This window comes from Excalfactoria chinensis, chromosome 12, assembly GCF_039878825.1.
Source record: "Excalfactoria chinensis isolate bCotChi1 chromosome 12, bCotChi1.hap2, whole genome shotgun sequence".
Taxonomy (NCBI): domain Eukaryota; kingdom Metazoa; phylum Chordata; class Aves; order Galliformes; family Phasianidae; genus Excalfactoria; species Excalfactoria chinensis.
In genome coordinates this window covers 15763727-15779559 of record NC_092836.1, presented here as the reverse complement: position 1 = coordinate 15779559, position 15833 = coordinate 15763727, and the positions used below count along the sequence as shown (strand labels likewise).

The 15833-nt window shown below is 56.7% G+C and overlaps 3 protein-coding genes across 3 annotated transcripts in view; 1 reads left to right on the top strand and 2 right to left on the bottom strand.

Moving 5' to 3' along the window:
- Positions 1–7979, bottom strand: part of RNF123 (ring finger protein 123) — a 41168-nt gene extending 33189 nt beyond the window's left edge. Inside the window, exons 1-8 of the mRNA XM_072347855.1 lie at positions 7900–7979; positions 5725–5917; positions 4834–4918; positions 2530–2609; positions 1630–1727; positions 1094–1148; positions 693–778; positions 235–321 (exon numbers count right to left, since the gene is read on the bottom strand). Of these exons, the coding sequence (XP_072203956.1) occupies positions 235–321; positions 693–778; positions 1094–1148; positions 1630–1727; positions 2530–2609; positions 4834–4918; positions 5725–5806 (573 nt within the window). The 5' untranslated portion in view covers positions 5807–5917; positions 7900–7979. The remainder of the gene's footprint in view (positions 1–234; positions 322–692; positions 779–1093; positions 1149–1629; positions 1728–2529; positions 2610–4833; positions 4919–5724; positions 5918–7899) is intronic.
- A 1634-nt stretch (positions 7980–9613) lies between these two features.
- Positions 9614–12465, bottom strand: LOC140257909 (PHD finger protein 7-like). The gene is made up of 9 exons (XM_072347628.1): positions 12402–12465; positions 12170–12261; positions 11980–12078; positions 11609–11733; positions 11259–11421; positions 11062–11168; positions 10797–10907; positions 10527–10645; positions 9614–10362 (listed from the first exon to the last, which is right to left on the bottom strand). The coding sequence occupies exons 1-9, from the start codon at positions 12463–12465 to the stop codon at positions 9614–9616; spliced, it is 1629 nt and encodes a 542-aa protein (XP_072203729.1).
- Positions 12466–12969: 504 nt separating this feature from the next.
- LOC140257908 (PHD finger protein 7-like) lies at positions 12970–15821 on the top strand. Its single transcript, XM_072347627.1, has 9 exons — positions 12970–13033; positions 13174–13265; positions 13357–13455; positions 13702–13826; positions 14014–14176; positions 14267–14373; positions 14528–14638; positions 14790–14908; positions 15073–15821. Exons 1-9 carry the CDS (start codon positions 12970–12972, stop codon positions 15819–15821), a joined length of 1629 nt encoding a protein of 542 aa, XP_072203728.1.
- The last annotated feature ends 12 nt before the right edge of the window (positions 15822–15833 follow it).

Genomic DNA, 15833 nt, shown 5'->3' with positions numbered 1-15833 from the left:
CCTCTGATGCGCTACAAAGAACCAGAGCCTTTCAGACACCACCAGCAGCACTGTGCTGGAAATCAGTCTGCTGGGCATGCCAAACAAAGCACCCACACAGGGTGCCCAGCACCCCTCAACTACAAATAAGTGCTGGCACACAGACTCCCCAAGAGCAGACTGAAGCAGGAAGCACAGACCAAATGAGCAGGAGACACCTGCTTTCTTTTTCCTTCCTGGAAGGACAGTACTCACTTTGCCATAGTTGGTAGTAGTCACATTCCACTTGCGCACCCTATTGCCATCATATGCATAGGAATCTGGCGTATCTCCAACTCCTTCCTGCATCACAGTATCAAAGAGAAGACTCAGATTTGGATAAGCACAAAGGATCCCTCTCATTGCAAGAGCAGCTTCAAGGGGGAAGACTGGCAGACAGGGCGTGCAGCTGACAGCAGACATGGTCTGCCCATGGCCTGTGATCTTTGTCTCCATTCCCTACTAACATTTGGGTTAGAAAAAGAGTACTGCTACATCACACTTCCAAATCACTGTCAAAGCAGCCCCTGAGGATGTTTGTCACTCTCCTCCTCAAGTGTAAACCTTCCCATCACCGAACATCCCACCCAGTGCCTGACAAGATCTGGCTTGGGCCTGCCTCCCCCAGGCAAAGAGGAGGAACACCAAGCAGCCACATGCAGGAGTTACACTACCTCCTGATTAAATCTGCAGTTGAGAGTACACCAGCCAATCTGCATGAGTCCCTGGGAGGAGATCAGCACCTCATAAATCCATTTCCCTGAAAAATAAGAGATGCCACACAGTAAATCCATGCCGCTTAACTCATTGTTACGGGAGTAAAATGCGATAGAGCTCCCATAGAAAATAACCTGGTGCACAAAGGGCATCTGCAACATCCCCAGAACTTCCCTCCCAACTCTTCACTTGGGCACCACACAATTCTCCACCCTCCTGACTTCCTGGAAAGCCAGTGGATGAATTTGGGAGCTTGGAACTGCAACATATTAAAGATTTCCTGTGCTCGCCAGTTGTGTAGCTCTCCATGTGTTCTTCCTGGGATCTTAATCAAAGCATCACCCACTTATCTTCTTACCTTTGTACACGCACGTTGTGGCCCTGATAGAGCCAAAGTTACTGTGGCCAATTACCTGGACAATAAACAAAAGATATTACAAAGGTAGGCAATAAGGCCTCAAAACCAAAGTGTAGTGAAGAATATCAAACTAATAGAGACAAAGGAGAAAGGAAGAGGTACAGCAGCACAGCCTGGCCTCAGCTTGTCCCCACTGTTAAACAACATAACAAGGAAGGAAGGAAGGAAGAGGCAGCCACTGGAGGGAGGGACAGGAAAGTTGGTTGCCATCTCCTCCTCTTGCTTAGCCAAGCTCTTCAGTGAGCCATTGGGCCACTCCCCCACCCTTGCAGCTCCACTCAGAGCCTGCTAAGACTTGGGTACTGCTAGACCTTTTTCTCAGGAGAGATCATTTCCTCCAGGACTCCTCAGCTTTTTGAGTAGATTCCGTTTCATAACATATTATAAAGCCAGTGTAAGGGACCTGCCATGACCAACAAACCAAGTGCTTTTTGTCTCACAAGCCCACTTCTTGCAGCAGCCAGCATCACACTCACCCCAAGTAAGTCATCATCAACCAGCAGGAGCCCCTCAAAGCCGCTCGTGTGGTCCAGCACCACAGTAGAGGGACCAAGCCGGCCCTCTGGTAACTGATCTGAAACAAAGAGTTGCAGATAACCTGTTAGGAAAAGATGTGCAGGATTTAAAGGTAGCTCTGAAGTGTTGCTGGACAGACTACAATGGCACCTGAATTCTGCACAGTGTTACATATGTAAGACCATAAGAACTTTAGGAAAGGAGACACCCATGAGATTTAAAATGAAGCTTGCACAGCAACACCCTAGGCCTAAGCTACGCAGCAGTCAGATCATAAATGAAGCCTCCACGTCATCTGAAAATGTTACCTCTGCAAAGTTCAAAGGTCGAACTCTGAGCCAAATGTTTGGCCAACGTATCACGTACCTGAAGGCAAGCTGACTGTGGTCTGCAAGAAAAACGCTTTGTAGGAGAAGAAACAGGATGCATCCTGCCACATCCTGCCTCATTCAGGGAAACGGATGCTACCACGAACAGAGGCAACAGGCTGAGCCCCTAACCAAACATCCACAGCAGAGACCCACAGACAGAAATCATCTACAGGCCTCTGCGATTCCCAGTGAGGACAGCACTCCTCACAGATGGCCATGTCAAAGGCTCTGCACGTCACTGTAATTGAACTATATCCAACTACTGCTCCAAAGCTGCTTTTTCAGGCATTTCTACCTGGAAATGTGCCTCCTCCATTGACAAGCAGACCTGCTTGAGGGCTGCCTGATGGGCTCAAGCAGGCAGGATGTAAAGAAATTAGAGCACAGGATGGAAGAAAACTGCTTATTCGGGGAACTGTGTTGTGTGACATAACTTGTCCCCCCCAGTCTGACAGCACATACAGATTGCAGGCATCTTGTGCCTCCTACCTTGGCTTTCTTCAGAGCCATTCTCCTCTGCTAGCAATCGGTCAAGGTGCTCCTGCAGGTTCTGGAATGTCAGGTGTTTTCTAGGGAATAAACACACACAGGAGCACTTCAGAAAGCTCTGCCTTCAAGTTTTAAAGTGTTTCAGTCCAAACACGTCAGGATAGGATGGCGTTGACACATGAACCAGGAAGTTCTGTCAATCTGGGTTTCTTGTCATGGATCTGAGGAATTTTCTGACCAGCGTGCTGGTGCAATGAATGAAACAAGAACCAAGTACAGTGTGAACAAATGAAGAAGTTAACAGAGGATCCTTCAGACTTAAGCCCGCTAAGGAGTATTTTGCCAGCCTGTACTGGCAATGAGCAAAGACTGGGACACTGCTGAGGCTGACATCATAGGACAGGATTTAGTTCTTTTCCCAAGTACTTCATACTACAAAACCAGAAAGAAGACCATATCAGCAGCCGTGGCAGCTCAGAGGTCAAGCTCTCCCAGCAACATCTCCATGAGAGCAGCCAAAAACATTATTTCTTCACACATTCTGTACTAAAGCAAAATGCCTCACCAACACCCTCCATGCTACCACTGCAGAGACCTTCCACACAGTCCCCCTCAGTTCTCTCATCTCAAGGTTGCCTCACTCAGTTACAGTACAGGAGACCTTCCAGTCTTGTGGCTGTTGCTCTTACTCTTCCTCAAAATCTCTGCATCTCCAAGATAGCATTTTGGAGCTGGTGCAACCACAACATGCTAATCAAGACAAGGGTTGACCACAAATTCATTTTGAGGCATAACGATTTTCTTTTTCCAGAATCCCTTTGGTACCAACCCTTAACTTCCTATCTGCTTTTTTTTCTAACTTACTGAAGAGTTTCTCTCCCTCCAGTATCACTCCTGTGCAGCAGAAATCAGCCCAGACCCCGTTACCTTATGTGTAAAGTTGGAGCTGTCCCCCTTTCAATACATCACTTTGTAATAGCAGCAAACTTCGTCATTTCATACTCTTTTCCTTTTAAAACTTTCCAAGGATTAACAGAATAGCACTGCTTGTGTTGTGTTTGTGGGACCATCATGATTTCCCTTTATTACTGTGAGAGTTGCTGGCTTTTCCTACCACGGTTCCCTTTTCCACTCATCTGTGGAACAACCATTCCACTTCTTTGGGACCAGGGTTTCTTTGCAGAAGTGGTGAGAGACATCCTGAAAGCGCAATGGATTCATGAAGATGCACTGATGTGGAATCAAAGAAGCAGCTTTGGACTGGCAGGAGAGAGCGGCTTCAGCAAAGCAGCTGCATCAGCAGCTAGCATGAAGGAGTGCAGGAAAGAGACAGAAGAGCACAAGACAGCCAGAGAGAGGACAGCCAGAGAGGTTTACAACGAGCTCCCCAAAAGACAACATATCGTACCATAAAAGTTGCTCTCATGTAGTAAATACTATTTTCAAGACCAATCTGACTGCTACTGGGCTTTCTACCAAGTCCAGGGAGAAGATTGGAAGGGAGCTACAAACAGAGAGACCAATCCAACAAAGTGTCAGTTCTGTGCTTGCACTTCATTTATCACCTGGCAAAGAAGTTAGCAGTACTGACAACCAAAATGCCCGGGCAGATGGAATATACCAAGGCATGTTGGCAGAAGAGCTTGTGACCAAGTAACACAACCCACTTTGCCTCCCCCCACAAAAACCTTAGCTCATCAAGCACACAGAAGACCAAGAGCTATTTTTAGCAGCCACAGGCTCACATTTGAGCTGGCAGTACTAAGTATAGCCAGGGGAACATAACCCCAGCCCACTCTGAAGCACCGCCCACCCAGCAGCAGCTACATACCTGCCTCTCTGCAGCACTTGGACCTGCTTTGCACCCAACTGACTTGCCTCTGCCAAACGATTTAAATGCAAAGGAGCTTTTTCTCACCCAAAGCTACAAGTTGCTGGACTACAAGGTGAAGGAGAAGTGAAAGCAAAGAGACAGAAACAGACACTGTACAGCAATTTTGTGTTTCTTTTCCTTTGGTGACTCCTAACAAGAAAAGTACCAACAATTCCACTGCCTGAGAAGCATATGGTCTTCAATGTACAAGTAGCAGCCTTGCATTTAGTTCACCAGGCACTGATGACATACTTTTCATTAGCTTAAACCTGTGCATTTTGCACTTCTTTGCAAGCAGAAAGGAATGAGAAGGTGAATGCACACTTGCCTATTTATTTCAGAAGTATTGCCTCGTGACCTTTTATATGGGGTTTTACATGCAGGGGACTGACACAACATCGCTGCCATCTAGAGAGTAAGAAGCCCCATACCTGTAAGCAGCTGCAGGCTGGTTCCCATCAGCACTGGAGAAGACCCGATGCAGATAGTCATTCAGTAGCCTGCTGTTCACAATCCCTTGTGGAAAAAAAAAGAGAGAGAGAGAAAAATAAGCTTAGAGAGTCAAAACATTAATTTCAAGTACAAGCAATAAGGTTTGCAGACCAACACAGGGGAAGTCGGAGCTCCAAGAAGTTATTTACCTTCTCACTCTCTTCACTAACAGCCCTAGAGCGCAGCAACATGGAGAGAGTGCATTTCTGCAACAGGGGAGGCTACCAGTGGTTCCCCAGGGTAAGACCACACCTTCAGGAGCACAGCTGTACTACTTCCAGATGAAGTAACTTCAAATTTGAAAGTGGGGATCCAATTCAAAAGCAAAACCAAACCCCCATAAACAAACACAAATATTACTGCTGTTACAGTATGTTCACTTTGCAAAGCTACCCCACGTGTCACAAAGCTCTGGGTGCAAAAGAGCCCTCAAACACCAGAACTGTGATTTTACAAGCACGATTGTGATGGATTCAGTCCAGGAGAAAATGGACTGCTTACCAGATACCACCATTTCCAAGGGAAAGACTGATCTCAGAACCTGAGAGGCCACCAAGTCATTTGGGACAAAGACAAACAACACCATGCTCTCTAGTCTCACATCACTGAAGAAAGGGCACTGTGACCTGAGCTGCTGGTAGAGTCCATGGAGGCTGCTGGTGGAGGCCCTCCCACAACCTCAGCTCAGAGATTTTATTCAGTTTCAGCCCCACCTGTGCCTCTTATCAGCAAGATAATTGCAACTGGAAGGCAGGTGATCTCAGATTGATCAGGGCTGCTCACCCTGATCCGTGGTAGTCCTGCTCATACAAAACATGCTCAGCCCATACCTGCAACCTTGGACTTCTCCGGCTCAGTGCTCAGCCTGTAGTTCTTCCTTGAAAGCGCTGTCCCAGCACCCCGTGAGGTCATTCTTCACAGGCACCAGCTCCAGAGCGGAGATAAGACAGACACCTAGAACAGAACTTGCTGGGGAGGATGCTGCCACCTGAGGACTTCTCCTTTTCTTGTGGGTTCATGCGCCTGGAGTAAACAACAGGGGTAAGCCAAAGAAGTCAACGTGCTACCACTAACACCACCACACAAGAGCCCAAAGCCATCTAACTGCCAATCCTGCCCTCAGATCCACTTGTCCAACTGCCCAAAATCTTGCCAGGATTTTCCCAATCTTTCCCAAGATATGGATTTGAAGGGTGGACTATTTGGTGAGCAAGGAAGTGGCTGGTCGGCAGCATCATCTCAGGGGGTCCATCTCAGGATCTGCACTTCAACATCATTACCAATGACATTTACAGTGGGATTAGCATGTCTGTGGATGACATCACCTTGAGTGGTGCAGCTGATAAAATAGAAGGAAAGGATACCATCCAGAGTGACCTGGGCCTATGTGAACTTAACAAAGTTCAGTAGGTCTAAGGGCAAGGTACTGTACTTGGGTTGGGGCACTACCAGATACATGTACAAACTGGGAGAATAATTCTTCAGAGCAGCCCTAAGAGAAGGACCTGGACATCCTGATGGACAAAATGTTCTGTATGAGCCAGCAGCTCACAGCCTGGAAGGCCAACAGCATCCTGGGGGGGCAACAGGCAGGGAGGGGATTGTCCCCCTCTGCTTTGCCCTCATGAGGCCCGATGAGGCACTGCATCCAGGTCTGGGGGCCCCTGTAAAGGAGGGATGTGGGACTGCTGGAGCAGAACCAGAGGAGGCCATGAAGATGCTCAGCAGGCTGGAGCCCCTCTCCTAAGGAGACAGGCTGAGGGAGCTGGGGTGGGCAGCATGAAGAAGAGAAAGCTCCAGACACACCTCACTGTGACCTTCCAGTGCCTGAGGGGAGCTTACAAGTAGGAGGGAGAGTGACTTTTAAACTGTCTGATAGTAGAAGGACAAGGGGTAAACTCAAAGAGGGGAGATTTAGGTGAAATATTAGAAAGAAATCCTTCCCTCAGAGAGCAGTGAGGTGCTGGCAGTGCTGCCCAGAGCTGTGGGTGCCATCCCTGGAGGTGCCCCAAGCCATGGAGGGGCCTTGGGCAGCCTGAGCTGGGGGCAGCCAGCCCACAGCAGGAGTGAAGCTGGGGGGCTGTAAGGTCCCTCAATCATACCATGCTGTGAATCTGCGGCACATCTCACACAGAGCACACAGTAAGTTGGTCAGACACAAGTCAGCAACTCAGCAAGTGCCACACTGAGTGACCAGCCAGGGACCTTCCAGGAACTTCTGGACATCCTAAACAAGCAGGAGAGTGCAGCATTGCTGCCATGCCACAGTGCAGATCCCACCAGAGCAGACAGTGCTGCCAGAAGGTCAGAGAGAGGTCAGAGCAGCGCACACACATCAGCCTCTGCACCGCTCAGATCGGTGATTCGGTGCCTAAAAACAAAGCCGGCCCAAACCCGGCTGTTTGCAGCCCCGGCAAACGTGGGCTCTGACTGAGGCCAGGCACTGAGCTGCCCACTCTGGGCAGTCGCCAGCAGACCCCTTTTTAGTAGAAGCACAGAACAAACAGCACGCGGGAGGTCAGGTTTTAAATGGGGCCGGTTCAGGGCGGGCCGGAGGGCCAGCACATGCAGCTTTGTCCGGCAGCTGCACTCCGCCCTCCCATCGCGGCCAGGGCGGGCAGACAAGGCCAGCACCAGCCCGGCGGCATCCCCAGAGCAGCGGCAGCCGTCAGACCCGCGGCACTGCCCGAACGCAGGAGGAAAGCCCGGGTCCCGGCCCACCCCCCACAGCCGGCGGCGGCCCCGGGGCAGCCCGCGTGTCCCAAACACAGCGACGGCCCCGAGGCCAGAAACGCCCCCAGAAGCGGGCAGCCTCCCACCGAGCCGCCGGCCCCGGTCCCGGTCTCGGCCCCGGCCCGGAAGGACGCAGACGCGGCCTCTCCCCGCCCCTCCCCGGCTGATGTCGCGCCGCCGGGGGCAGCCCCCGCGCCAGGCCCCACTCGGCACACGGCCGCGCGTGGGCTGAGACAGAAGCCGGGCGCCGAGGCCCAGCGCCCCGCACTCACCGCCGGCCCGGGCGCGCCGCCGCTGCCGCCGCACTACGGCGAGCCGCGAGGGCCATGGCGGGCGGGCGGGAGCGTTGCTGGGAGACGGGCGGAGGCGCCGAGCAGGCCGCGCCCCGCACCTGCACCGCCAGTGTGGTGGGTGCGCAGCAGCCGGAGAGAGCGGGAGGGAGACGGAACGTGGCCAGGCAGCCGGGGCGGCGGGGGATGGCGCGGGGACAGCGGCGGGAGAGCGCTGGGTGCACGGCGAAGTGCTGCCGACGGGCCGGAGCGGGCGTGGGAAGGAAGGTCCGTTAAGGTGGAATTAGGCGAGGTCGCTCACGCTCCATGTTGGGAGAGCGAAGGGGGCTGCGGCTGCGCTCGGGGCTGCGAGGCGGCTGGTCGCTGCCCGCATTGCTGTCAGTGGCACGGCAGCAAAATGTCACACACTGCGCTGGGTGTGTGCGTACAACACGTTGGGTCCGGGAAGCGAGCAGCGGGCTGCGGCTCTAGGGAGGTGGACTGAGCAGGTAAACGGTTGTCATGGCTTTATCGTTTTTGGTTATCAGCATTCCACACTATAACATCATGTAGTGAGCTGGGAGTGAAAGAGCTGATGCTCCAGTATCGGGCACCTGTCTGGAAAAGAACTACACAGCCCAGAACTACACAGCCCTGCAATCAGACAGGAGATGTAACCCCTGACAATGTCAATAGACCATCCTTTTTTCCTTCGGCTCTCCTCCATGTTGCTCATCCCACCCACACACATGGCCGCAGCACTAGGGTACGGCCTACAGCTTCTGGAAACACTTTCTCACAATATATTTGATTTATTAGCTTCAATACTATTTGTATTGTACAATAGTGTGTTATCTTGCATTCTGATACCATATTTAGGAAATTAGTTTGTTTCTCCTCAGAAAGATGCTGCTCTTTTAATTATTTAAGGTGCAATTTTTCCCCTTTTACAGATGAGCAGATCTGCGGATCCCTCCACACCGCTACTCATGGAACCGGGCTGAACCAGCCCATAAAGCACTGACAAGGGTGGCCATCCCATTTAGGAGCAGAGGCAGCACTGGTATTGCTCACACAGGAGGCACAACACCTGACTTTGGAACAGCCATGTGTGATTCATGCAGCATCCCCAGAGCAGCAGCAGCCCTCAGACCTGCGGCACTGCCCAAATGCAGGAAATCCCAGGTCCTGGCCCACCCCACAGCTGGCAGCAGCCCCGGGGCTGCCCACATGTCCCAAACACAGCGATGGCCCCCAGGTGTCAGAAACACCCCCAGAACCCAGGGCTGCGTCCAGCACCGGGCCCCTCACTGTGCGCTGGCTGCAAGAGCCGCCTCCCCCCTGCAGCCCCTCCATCTCCAGCTGCAGCACCATTCCCTCATGGCCAAGGGCATCTAGACGTGGTGCCTGTCACACCCACACCAGCCCGGAGTGACCTTGGTGCTGCTGCACACCGAGGGGCAGGAAGACCCCAACGAGGTGCGTGCAGCAGAGGGGGGTCCCAGACACCCCATAAAAGCAGAGTCCCCAGTAACCAGATCTGTGTGCAGGACGACGACCACAGCGATGCCTGGAAAGGCAGAGAAGAACCAAAGTGACAGTGGCATAAGGGAATGAAGTTTTATTGAGATGGGTTTGGATGACATTGGATAGGATTAGGGATGGGGTTTAGGGTTAGAGGTTGGGACGGAGCTGGTAGATGGCTGCTCCCACGGCTTCAGCAGGGCCGGCCGGTGATGTGCTGGGCCCGACGTGGTACCCGGGAGTAGCTCCGCCCCTGGGCTGGCCCTCGCCGCCTGGACCGGCTGGTGCGGCGTCTTCGGGGCTGGCTGTCGGTGTCCGCAGCCCGGCGATGGAGAGGCGAGCGGCTTCGGATGCGGGCCCGCCTCGGATGTCCGGATGGGCTTCTATGGGCCGTTGGGGAAGCCCTGGAGGACCCCGGTGCTGCCGGTGTTCGGGAGCTGCGGGTGCAGCTCTGAGCACCTGGGGTTGCTGTCGGCCGGCTCCCTCGGTGTCTCTGGGGCCGGCTCGGAGATGCTGGGGCCCGGCGCCGCAACGGAGAGCGGCTTCTTGTCCGGGCCCGCTGTCCCTGCCTGCACCTCAGGTTGTAAACAAGTGCAGGGCAGCGCCTCGAGGACCGAGATGTCCCCTGGCTCATAGAGTCTGTGCTGCTCTCGGCCATCAGAGCAGCACTGTGGGTTCTCCCACGTCGTCCTTGGGACTCACTAAAGATGTTTTGATCCCGGCGCTGACGTGCAGGGATTCTCCTGCGGTCCGTGCTGCTCTGGATGGACGTGCTGCTCTGGATGCTGCTCTCAGGCACACAGGAACCGTGATCTGGCCCCGATGGTGCCTGGATGGAGCTGCTGGAGCTGCTGCTCTCTGGTGGCACACAGCTCTGGGATGGCTGCAGTCCCTGCTGGCTGGTGGTGCTGAGGCCAGCAAGACCTGAGCTGGTGCTGGAGGCTGTAAGGGGAGGCAGGAAGGTGAGCAGGATGGAATTCCAGCCATGGGGTGGAACTGGCTCCCGTTTGTCCCGGGCTGGAGGGATTTGAGCAAGGCCGCTCTGAGCAGCCGCTGCCAGGCCTGGCCTGGCCCAGCCCAGCAGCACGCGGCTGTTTGCCTCTTACCGGTGCCCTCTCCAGCACAGGCGTTGCACTCCCAGCTGGTTGTGCTGTCGCTCAGGTGGGAACAGAGGCGGTGTGTGCCTCGTGCAGCACAGGAGCTGCAGAGGAGCAGCTCCCAAGGCCTGTGGAAAGCAACGGGTTGTGGCCGTGAGCACAAAGTGCCCTGAGCCAGGGAGTGCCCGGCACAGCTCTGGTGCTCAGTCTGTGCTCCCCCAGCCTGTGGTGAGGCTGCGATGCCACGCAGAGCCCCAGAGGGCAGCTGAGCTCACTCACCCCTCTCCTGACCGCAGTCTGCCCTGGGGGTAAAGGCACTCGCTGGCCATGCAGCGTCGGTGCCATACTGCCACTCCGGAATAGGCGGTGTTTTCCCACCGTATTTGCATTCTTCTAGAAAAGGGAGGGAATGTGATGAGCACTCACTGGCCCAGGACTCAAACTAACCCTCAAATCCATCCATCCCCAGCCACCTTCTCCCTGGTTCCAGCTTCTCACTGACACATAGGCCCACGGTAATGGCTGCCAAGGGCCAGACACCAACCTGTCTGGGATTCGGATCCCCAGAGTCAGCATTTCCTGCAGGAACGTCTGCGTGTCTCTGCAGTTGGGGCAGTGGAAGAGGCGAATCCCAGAGCTCAGGGCCATTCTCTGCAGCAGAAACACAAGCAGTGTGGGTGTGAGCCGGGCCTGGTGCTGCTGAGCGCCTGCGGTGCCGCAGGTCGAGGGGAGGGCTCCTACCTGGACGCAGGCCCGGTGCAACCAGGCGTGCTGGCAGGCTGGGCACACCATGGTGCCGTACGACCTGCTCTCATCTACGGGCTCCAGGCAGATGATGCAGGTGGTGTCCGGCTCCGGTGCCGCCTGCACTGCCTGCTGCGGGCGGTGCTCCCAGCAGAAGGCCCTGGGGGAAGATGGAAGGGATGGGCGAGGTGAGAAGGGCTGCGAGGAGGGCAGAGGAACGGGAAGGAGCCCCAGGCCTTGGCTCTGGCTCTGTCAGGCTGCTGGGAGGTTCACAGCGCGTTCCTCGCTGCTGTGGCTGGTGCTGACAGCAGGGTTGGAGGCCACAGGCCACACCTGGCAGCTCTTACCTGAACTCCCCAAAGTACTGGGTGACACACTGGCCTTCATAGGCACAGGGGAGGTGGAAGGTCCGCTCACAGTCCGGGTCTGCGCAGGTGATGGTGGCCCCCGAACTGCCGCAGACGAAGCAGAGCTGGAAAGAGCAGAGCAGCCCCCATCAGCTGCAGGCTCAGGGCCTACGCAGCGGGCCCCGCACCTCTGGGCAGGGCGCAGGATGCGGGCAGGGCTGGGTGGCACTCTGCAGAGCTGCCTGGTGAACAGGGCTGGTCTGCAAGAGCAGGAATGTCTCCTGGAGCTGGGAGGAGGGGCTGGGATTGCTTTCTTGGGACCAGGCTAAGCTCTCCTGGCACCAAGCTCCCTGTTCCGCTCCAGTGCTCACCTTCTGCTCCGCCTCCCTCACTGTGCGCGTCAGGTCTTCAAAACGAAAACGTGCCTCGTTGTTCTCTTGCACGTTTTGACAAAGACCGCTGGCAAATCGCTGTACAGGAGGAAAGAGCACGGTCTAGTTAGGGCAGAAAGGAGGGAATCACTGGTGGGAGGAAGGTGGCAGGAGCCACCAGGGAACTCACCGCACAAAACTCGTGGTAAGAGAATCTGCGAAAGCTCTGTTTGTTCCCAAGGATGCCCGAGTCCTCATCCTCTAGGCCACAGAGCACGCATGCTGGAGAGGAGAGAGTAACAGCCGTGAGCGCCTTGCGGGGCCAGGTGCCCCCTGGGCTGTCCCAGGGGCTGCTCTGTGCCGGCTGTGCCAGCTGAGGGGCAGGGCCGCAGGCCGCGCATGCAGGGATACTTGGCTCTCACCTGGCTCTTCCGAGCCGACAGCCTCCTGTATGGAGCGAAACCAAGAGCAGAGAGTCTGTCCCATCGCTGATGGTCCTCGTCCTCTGCGTGCAAACCTATGGGAGAAGAGGGACGAGGTTGAGTTGGCGGCTCCGGCCCCCGAGCGCTGGGGAACCAGCCTCCCTCCCTGGGCAGCCTCAGGCAGCCCCTTCCTCCCTGCTCACCTCACCAAGTCGCACTGAGCTCGGACTGAGCCCCGCAGCCTCAAGTCTACTTCGCAGCCCACGTGTCACAATGGCCGTTCCCTGCCACCCTCTGTGACGCCATCACACCTCACAGGGCTGAGGGCACCCAAGAATGACATCAAATGGAACGGCCATTGTGACGCGCGGGCTGCGAAGTAGACTTGAGGCTGCGGGGCTCAGTCCGAGCTCAGTGCGACTTGGTGAGGTGAGCAGGGAGGAAGGGGCTGCCTGAGGCTGCCCAGGGAGGGAGGCCGGTTCCCCAGCGCTCGGGGGCCTGAGCCGCCAACTCAGCCTCGTCCCTCTTCTCCCATAGGTTTGCACGCAGAGGACGAGGACCATCAGCGATGGGACAGACTCTCTGCTCTTGGTTTCGCTCCATACAGGAGGCTGTCGGCTCGGAAGAGCCAGGTGAGAGCCAAGTATCCCTGCATGCGCGGCCTGCGGCCCTGCCCCTCAGCTGGCACAGCCGGCACAGAGCAGCCCCTGGGACAGCCCAGGGGGCACCTGGCCCCGCAAGGCGCTCACGGCTGTTACTCTCTCCTCTCCAGCATGCGTGCTCTGTGGCCTAGAGGATGAGGACTCGGGCATCCTTGGGAACAAACAGAGCTTTCGCAGATTCTCTTACCACGAGTTTTGTGCGGTGAGTTCCCTGGTGGCTCCTGCCACCTTCCTCCCACCAGTGATTCCCTCCTTTCTGCCCTAACTAGACCGTGCTCTTTCCTCCTGTACAGCGATTTGCCAGCGGTCTTTGTCAAAACGTGCAAGAGAACAACGAGGCACGTTTTCGTTTTGAAGACCTGACGCGCACAGTGAGGGAGGCGGAGCAGAAGGTGAGCACTGGAGCGGAACAGGGAGCTTGGTGCCAGGAGAGCTTAGGCTGGTCCCAAGAAAGCAATCCCAGCCCCTCCTCCCAGCTCCAGGAGACATTCCTGCTCTTGCAGACCAGCCCTGTTCACCAGGCAGCTCTGCAGAGTGCCACCCAGCCCTGCCCGCATCCTGCGCCCTGCCCAGAGGTGCGGGGCCCGCTGCGTAGGCCCTGAGCCTGCAGCTGATGGGGGCTGCTCTGCTCTTTCCAGCTCTGCTTCGTCTGCGGCAGTTCGGGGGCCACCATCACCTGCGCAGACCCGGACTGTGAGCGGACCTTCCACCTCCCCTGTGCCTATGAAGGCCAGTGTGTCACCCAGTACTTTGGGGAGTTCAGGTAAGAGCTGCCAGGTGTGGCCTGTGGCCTCCAACCCTGCTGTCAGCACCAGCCACAGCAGCGAGGAACGCGCTGTGAACCTCCCAGCAGCCTGACAGAGCCAGAGCCAAGGCCTGGGGCTCCTTCCCGTTCCTCTGCCCTCCTCGCAGCCCTTCTCACCTCGCCCATCCCTTCCATCTTCCCCCAGGGCCTTCTGCTGGGAGCACCGCCCGCAGCAGGCAGTGCAGGCGGCACCGGAGCCGGACACCACCTGCATCATCTGCCTGGAGCCCGTAGATGAGAGCAGGTCGTACGGCACCATGGTGTGCCCAGCCTGCCAGCACGCCTGGTTGCACCGGGCCTGCGTCCAGGTAGGAGCCCTCCCCTCGACCTGCGGCACCGCAGGCGCTCAGCAGCACCAGGCCCGGCTCACACCCACACTGCTTGTGTTTCTGCTGCAGAGAATGGCCCTGAGCTCTGGGATTCGCCTCTTCCACTGCCCCAACTGCAGAGACACGCAGACGTTCCTGCAGGAAATGCTGACTCTGGGGATCCGAATCCCAGACAGGTTGGTGTCTGGCCCTTGGCAGCCATTACCGTGGGCCTATGTGTCAGTGAGAAGCTGGAACCAGGGAGAAGGTGGATGGGGATGGATGGATTTGAGGGTTCGTTTGAGTCCTGGGCCAGTGAGTGCTCATCACATTCCCTCCCTTCTCTAGGAGAATGCAAATACGGTGGGAAAACACCGCCTATTCCGGAGTGGCAGTATGGCACCGACGCTGCATGGCCAGCGAGTGCCTTTACCCCCAGGGCAGACTGCGGTCAGGAGAGGGGTGAGTGAGCTCAGCTGCCCTCTGGGGCTCTGCGTGGCATCGCAGCCTCACCACAGGCTGGGGGAGCACAGACTGAGCACCAGAGCTGTGCCGGGCACTCCCTGGCTCAGGGCACTTTGTGCTCACGGCCACAACCCGTTGCTTTCCACAGGCCTTGGGAGCTGCTCCTCTGCAGCTCCTGTGCTGCACGAGGCACACACCGCCTCTGTTCCCACCTGAGCGACAGCACAACCAGCTGGGAGTGCAACGCCTGTGCTGGAGAGGGCACCGGTAAGAGGCAAACAGCCGCGTGCTGCTGGGCTGGGCCAGGCCAGGCCTGGCAGCGGCTGCTCAGAGCGGCCTTGCTCAAATCCCTCCAGCCCGGGACAAACGGGAGCCAGTTCCACCCCATGGCTGGAATTCCATCCTGCTCACCTTCCTGCCTCCCCTTACAGCCTCCAGCACCAGCTCAGGTCTTGCTGGCCTCAGCACCACCAGCCAGCAGGGACTGCAGCCATCCCAGAGCTGTGTGCCACCAGAGAGCAGCAGCTCCAGCAGCTCCATCCAGGCACCATCGGGGCCAGATCACGGTTCCTGTGTGCCTGAGAGCAGCATCCAGAGCAGCACGTCCATCCAGAGCAGCACGGACCGCAGGAGAATCCCTGCACGTCAGCGCCGGGATCAAAACATCTTTAGTGAGTCCCAAGGACGACGTGGGAGAACCCACAGTGCTGCTCTGATGGCCGAGAGCAGCACAGACTCTATGAGCCAGGGGACATCTCGGTCCTCGAGGCGCTGCCCTGCACTTGTTTACAACCTGAGGTGCAGGCAGGGACAGCGGGCCCGGACAAGAAGCCGCTCTCCGTTGCGGCGCCGGGCCCCAGCATCTCCGAGCCGGCCCCAGAGACACCGAGGGAGCCGGCCGACAGCAACCCCAGGTGCTCAGAGCTGCACCCGCAGCTCCAGAACACCGGCAGCACCGGGGTCCTCCAGGGCTTCCCCAACGGCCCACAGAAGCCCATCCGGACATCCGAGGCGGGCCCGCATCCGAAGCCGCTCGCCTCTCCATCGCCGGGCTGCGGACACCGACAGCCAGCCCCGAAGACGCCGCACCAGCCGGTCCAGGCGGCGAGGGCCAGCCCAGGGGCGGAGCTACTCCCGGGTACCACGTCGGGCCCAGCACATCACCGGCCGGCCCTGCTGAAGCCGGGGGAGC

What these genes read in the sequence shown, in the direction of transcription:
- LOC140257908 (XM_072347627.1), top strand. Translation starts at nt 12,970, where the DNA reads ATGGGACAGACTCTCTGCTCTTGGTTTCGCTCCATACAGGAGGCTGTC. An exon ending in CAGTACTTTGGGGAGTTCAG is followed by an intron (nt 13,827 to 14,013) that starts GTAAGAGCTGCC and finishes ATCTTCCCCCAG; the next exon opens with GGCCTTCTGCTGGGAGCACC. An exon ending in CTGTGCTGGAGAGGGCACCG is followed by an intron (nt 14,909 to 15,072) that starts GTAAGAGGCAAA and finishes CTCCCCTTACAG; the next exon opens with CCTCCAGCACCAGCTCAGGT.
- LOC140257909 (XM_072347628.1), bottom strand. Translation starts at nt 12,465, where the DNA reads ATGGGACAGACTCTCTGCTCTTGGTTTCGCTCCATACAGGAGGCTGTC. An exon ending in TGTCGGCTCGGAAGAGCCAG is followed by an intron (nt 12,262 to 12,401) that starts GTGAGAGCCAAG and finishes TCTCCTCTCCAG; the next exon opens with CATGCGTGCTCTGTGGCCTA. An exon ending in AGACTGCGGTCAGGAGAGGG is followed by an intron (nt 10,646 to 10,796) that starts GTGAGTGAGCTC and finishes TGCTTTCCACAG; the next exon opens with GCCTTGGGAGCTGCTCCTCT.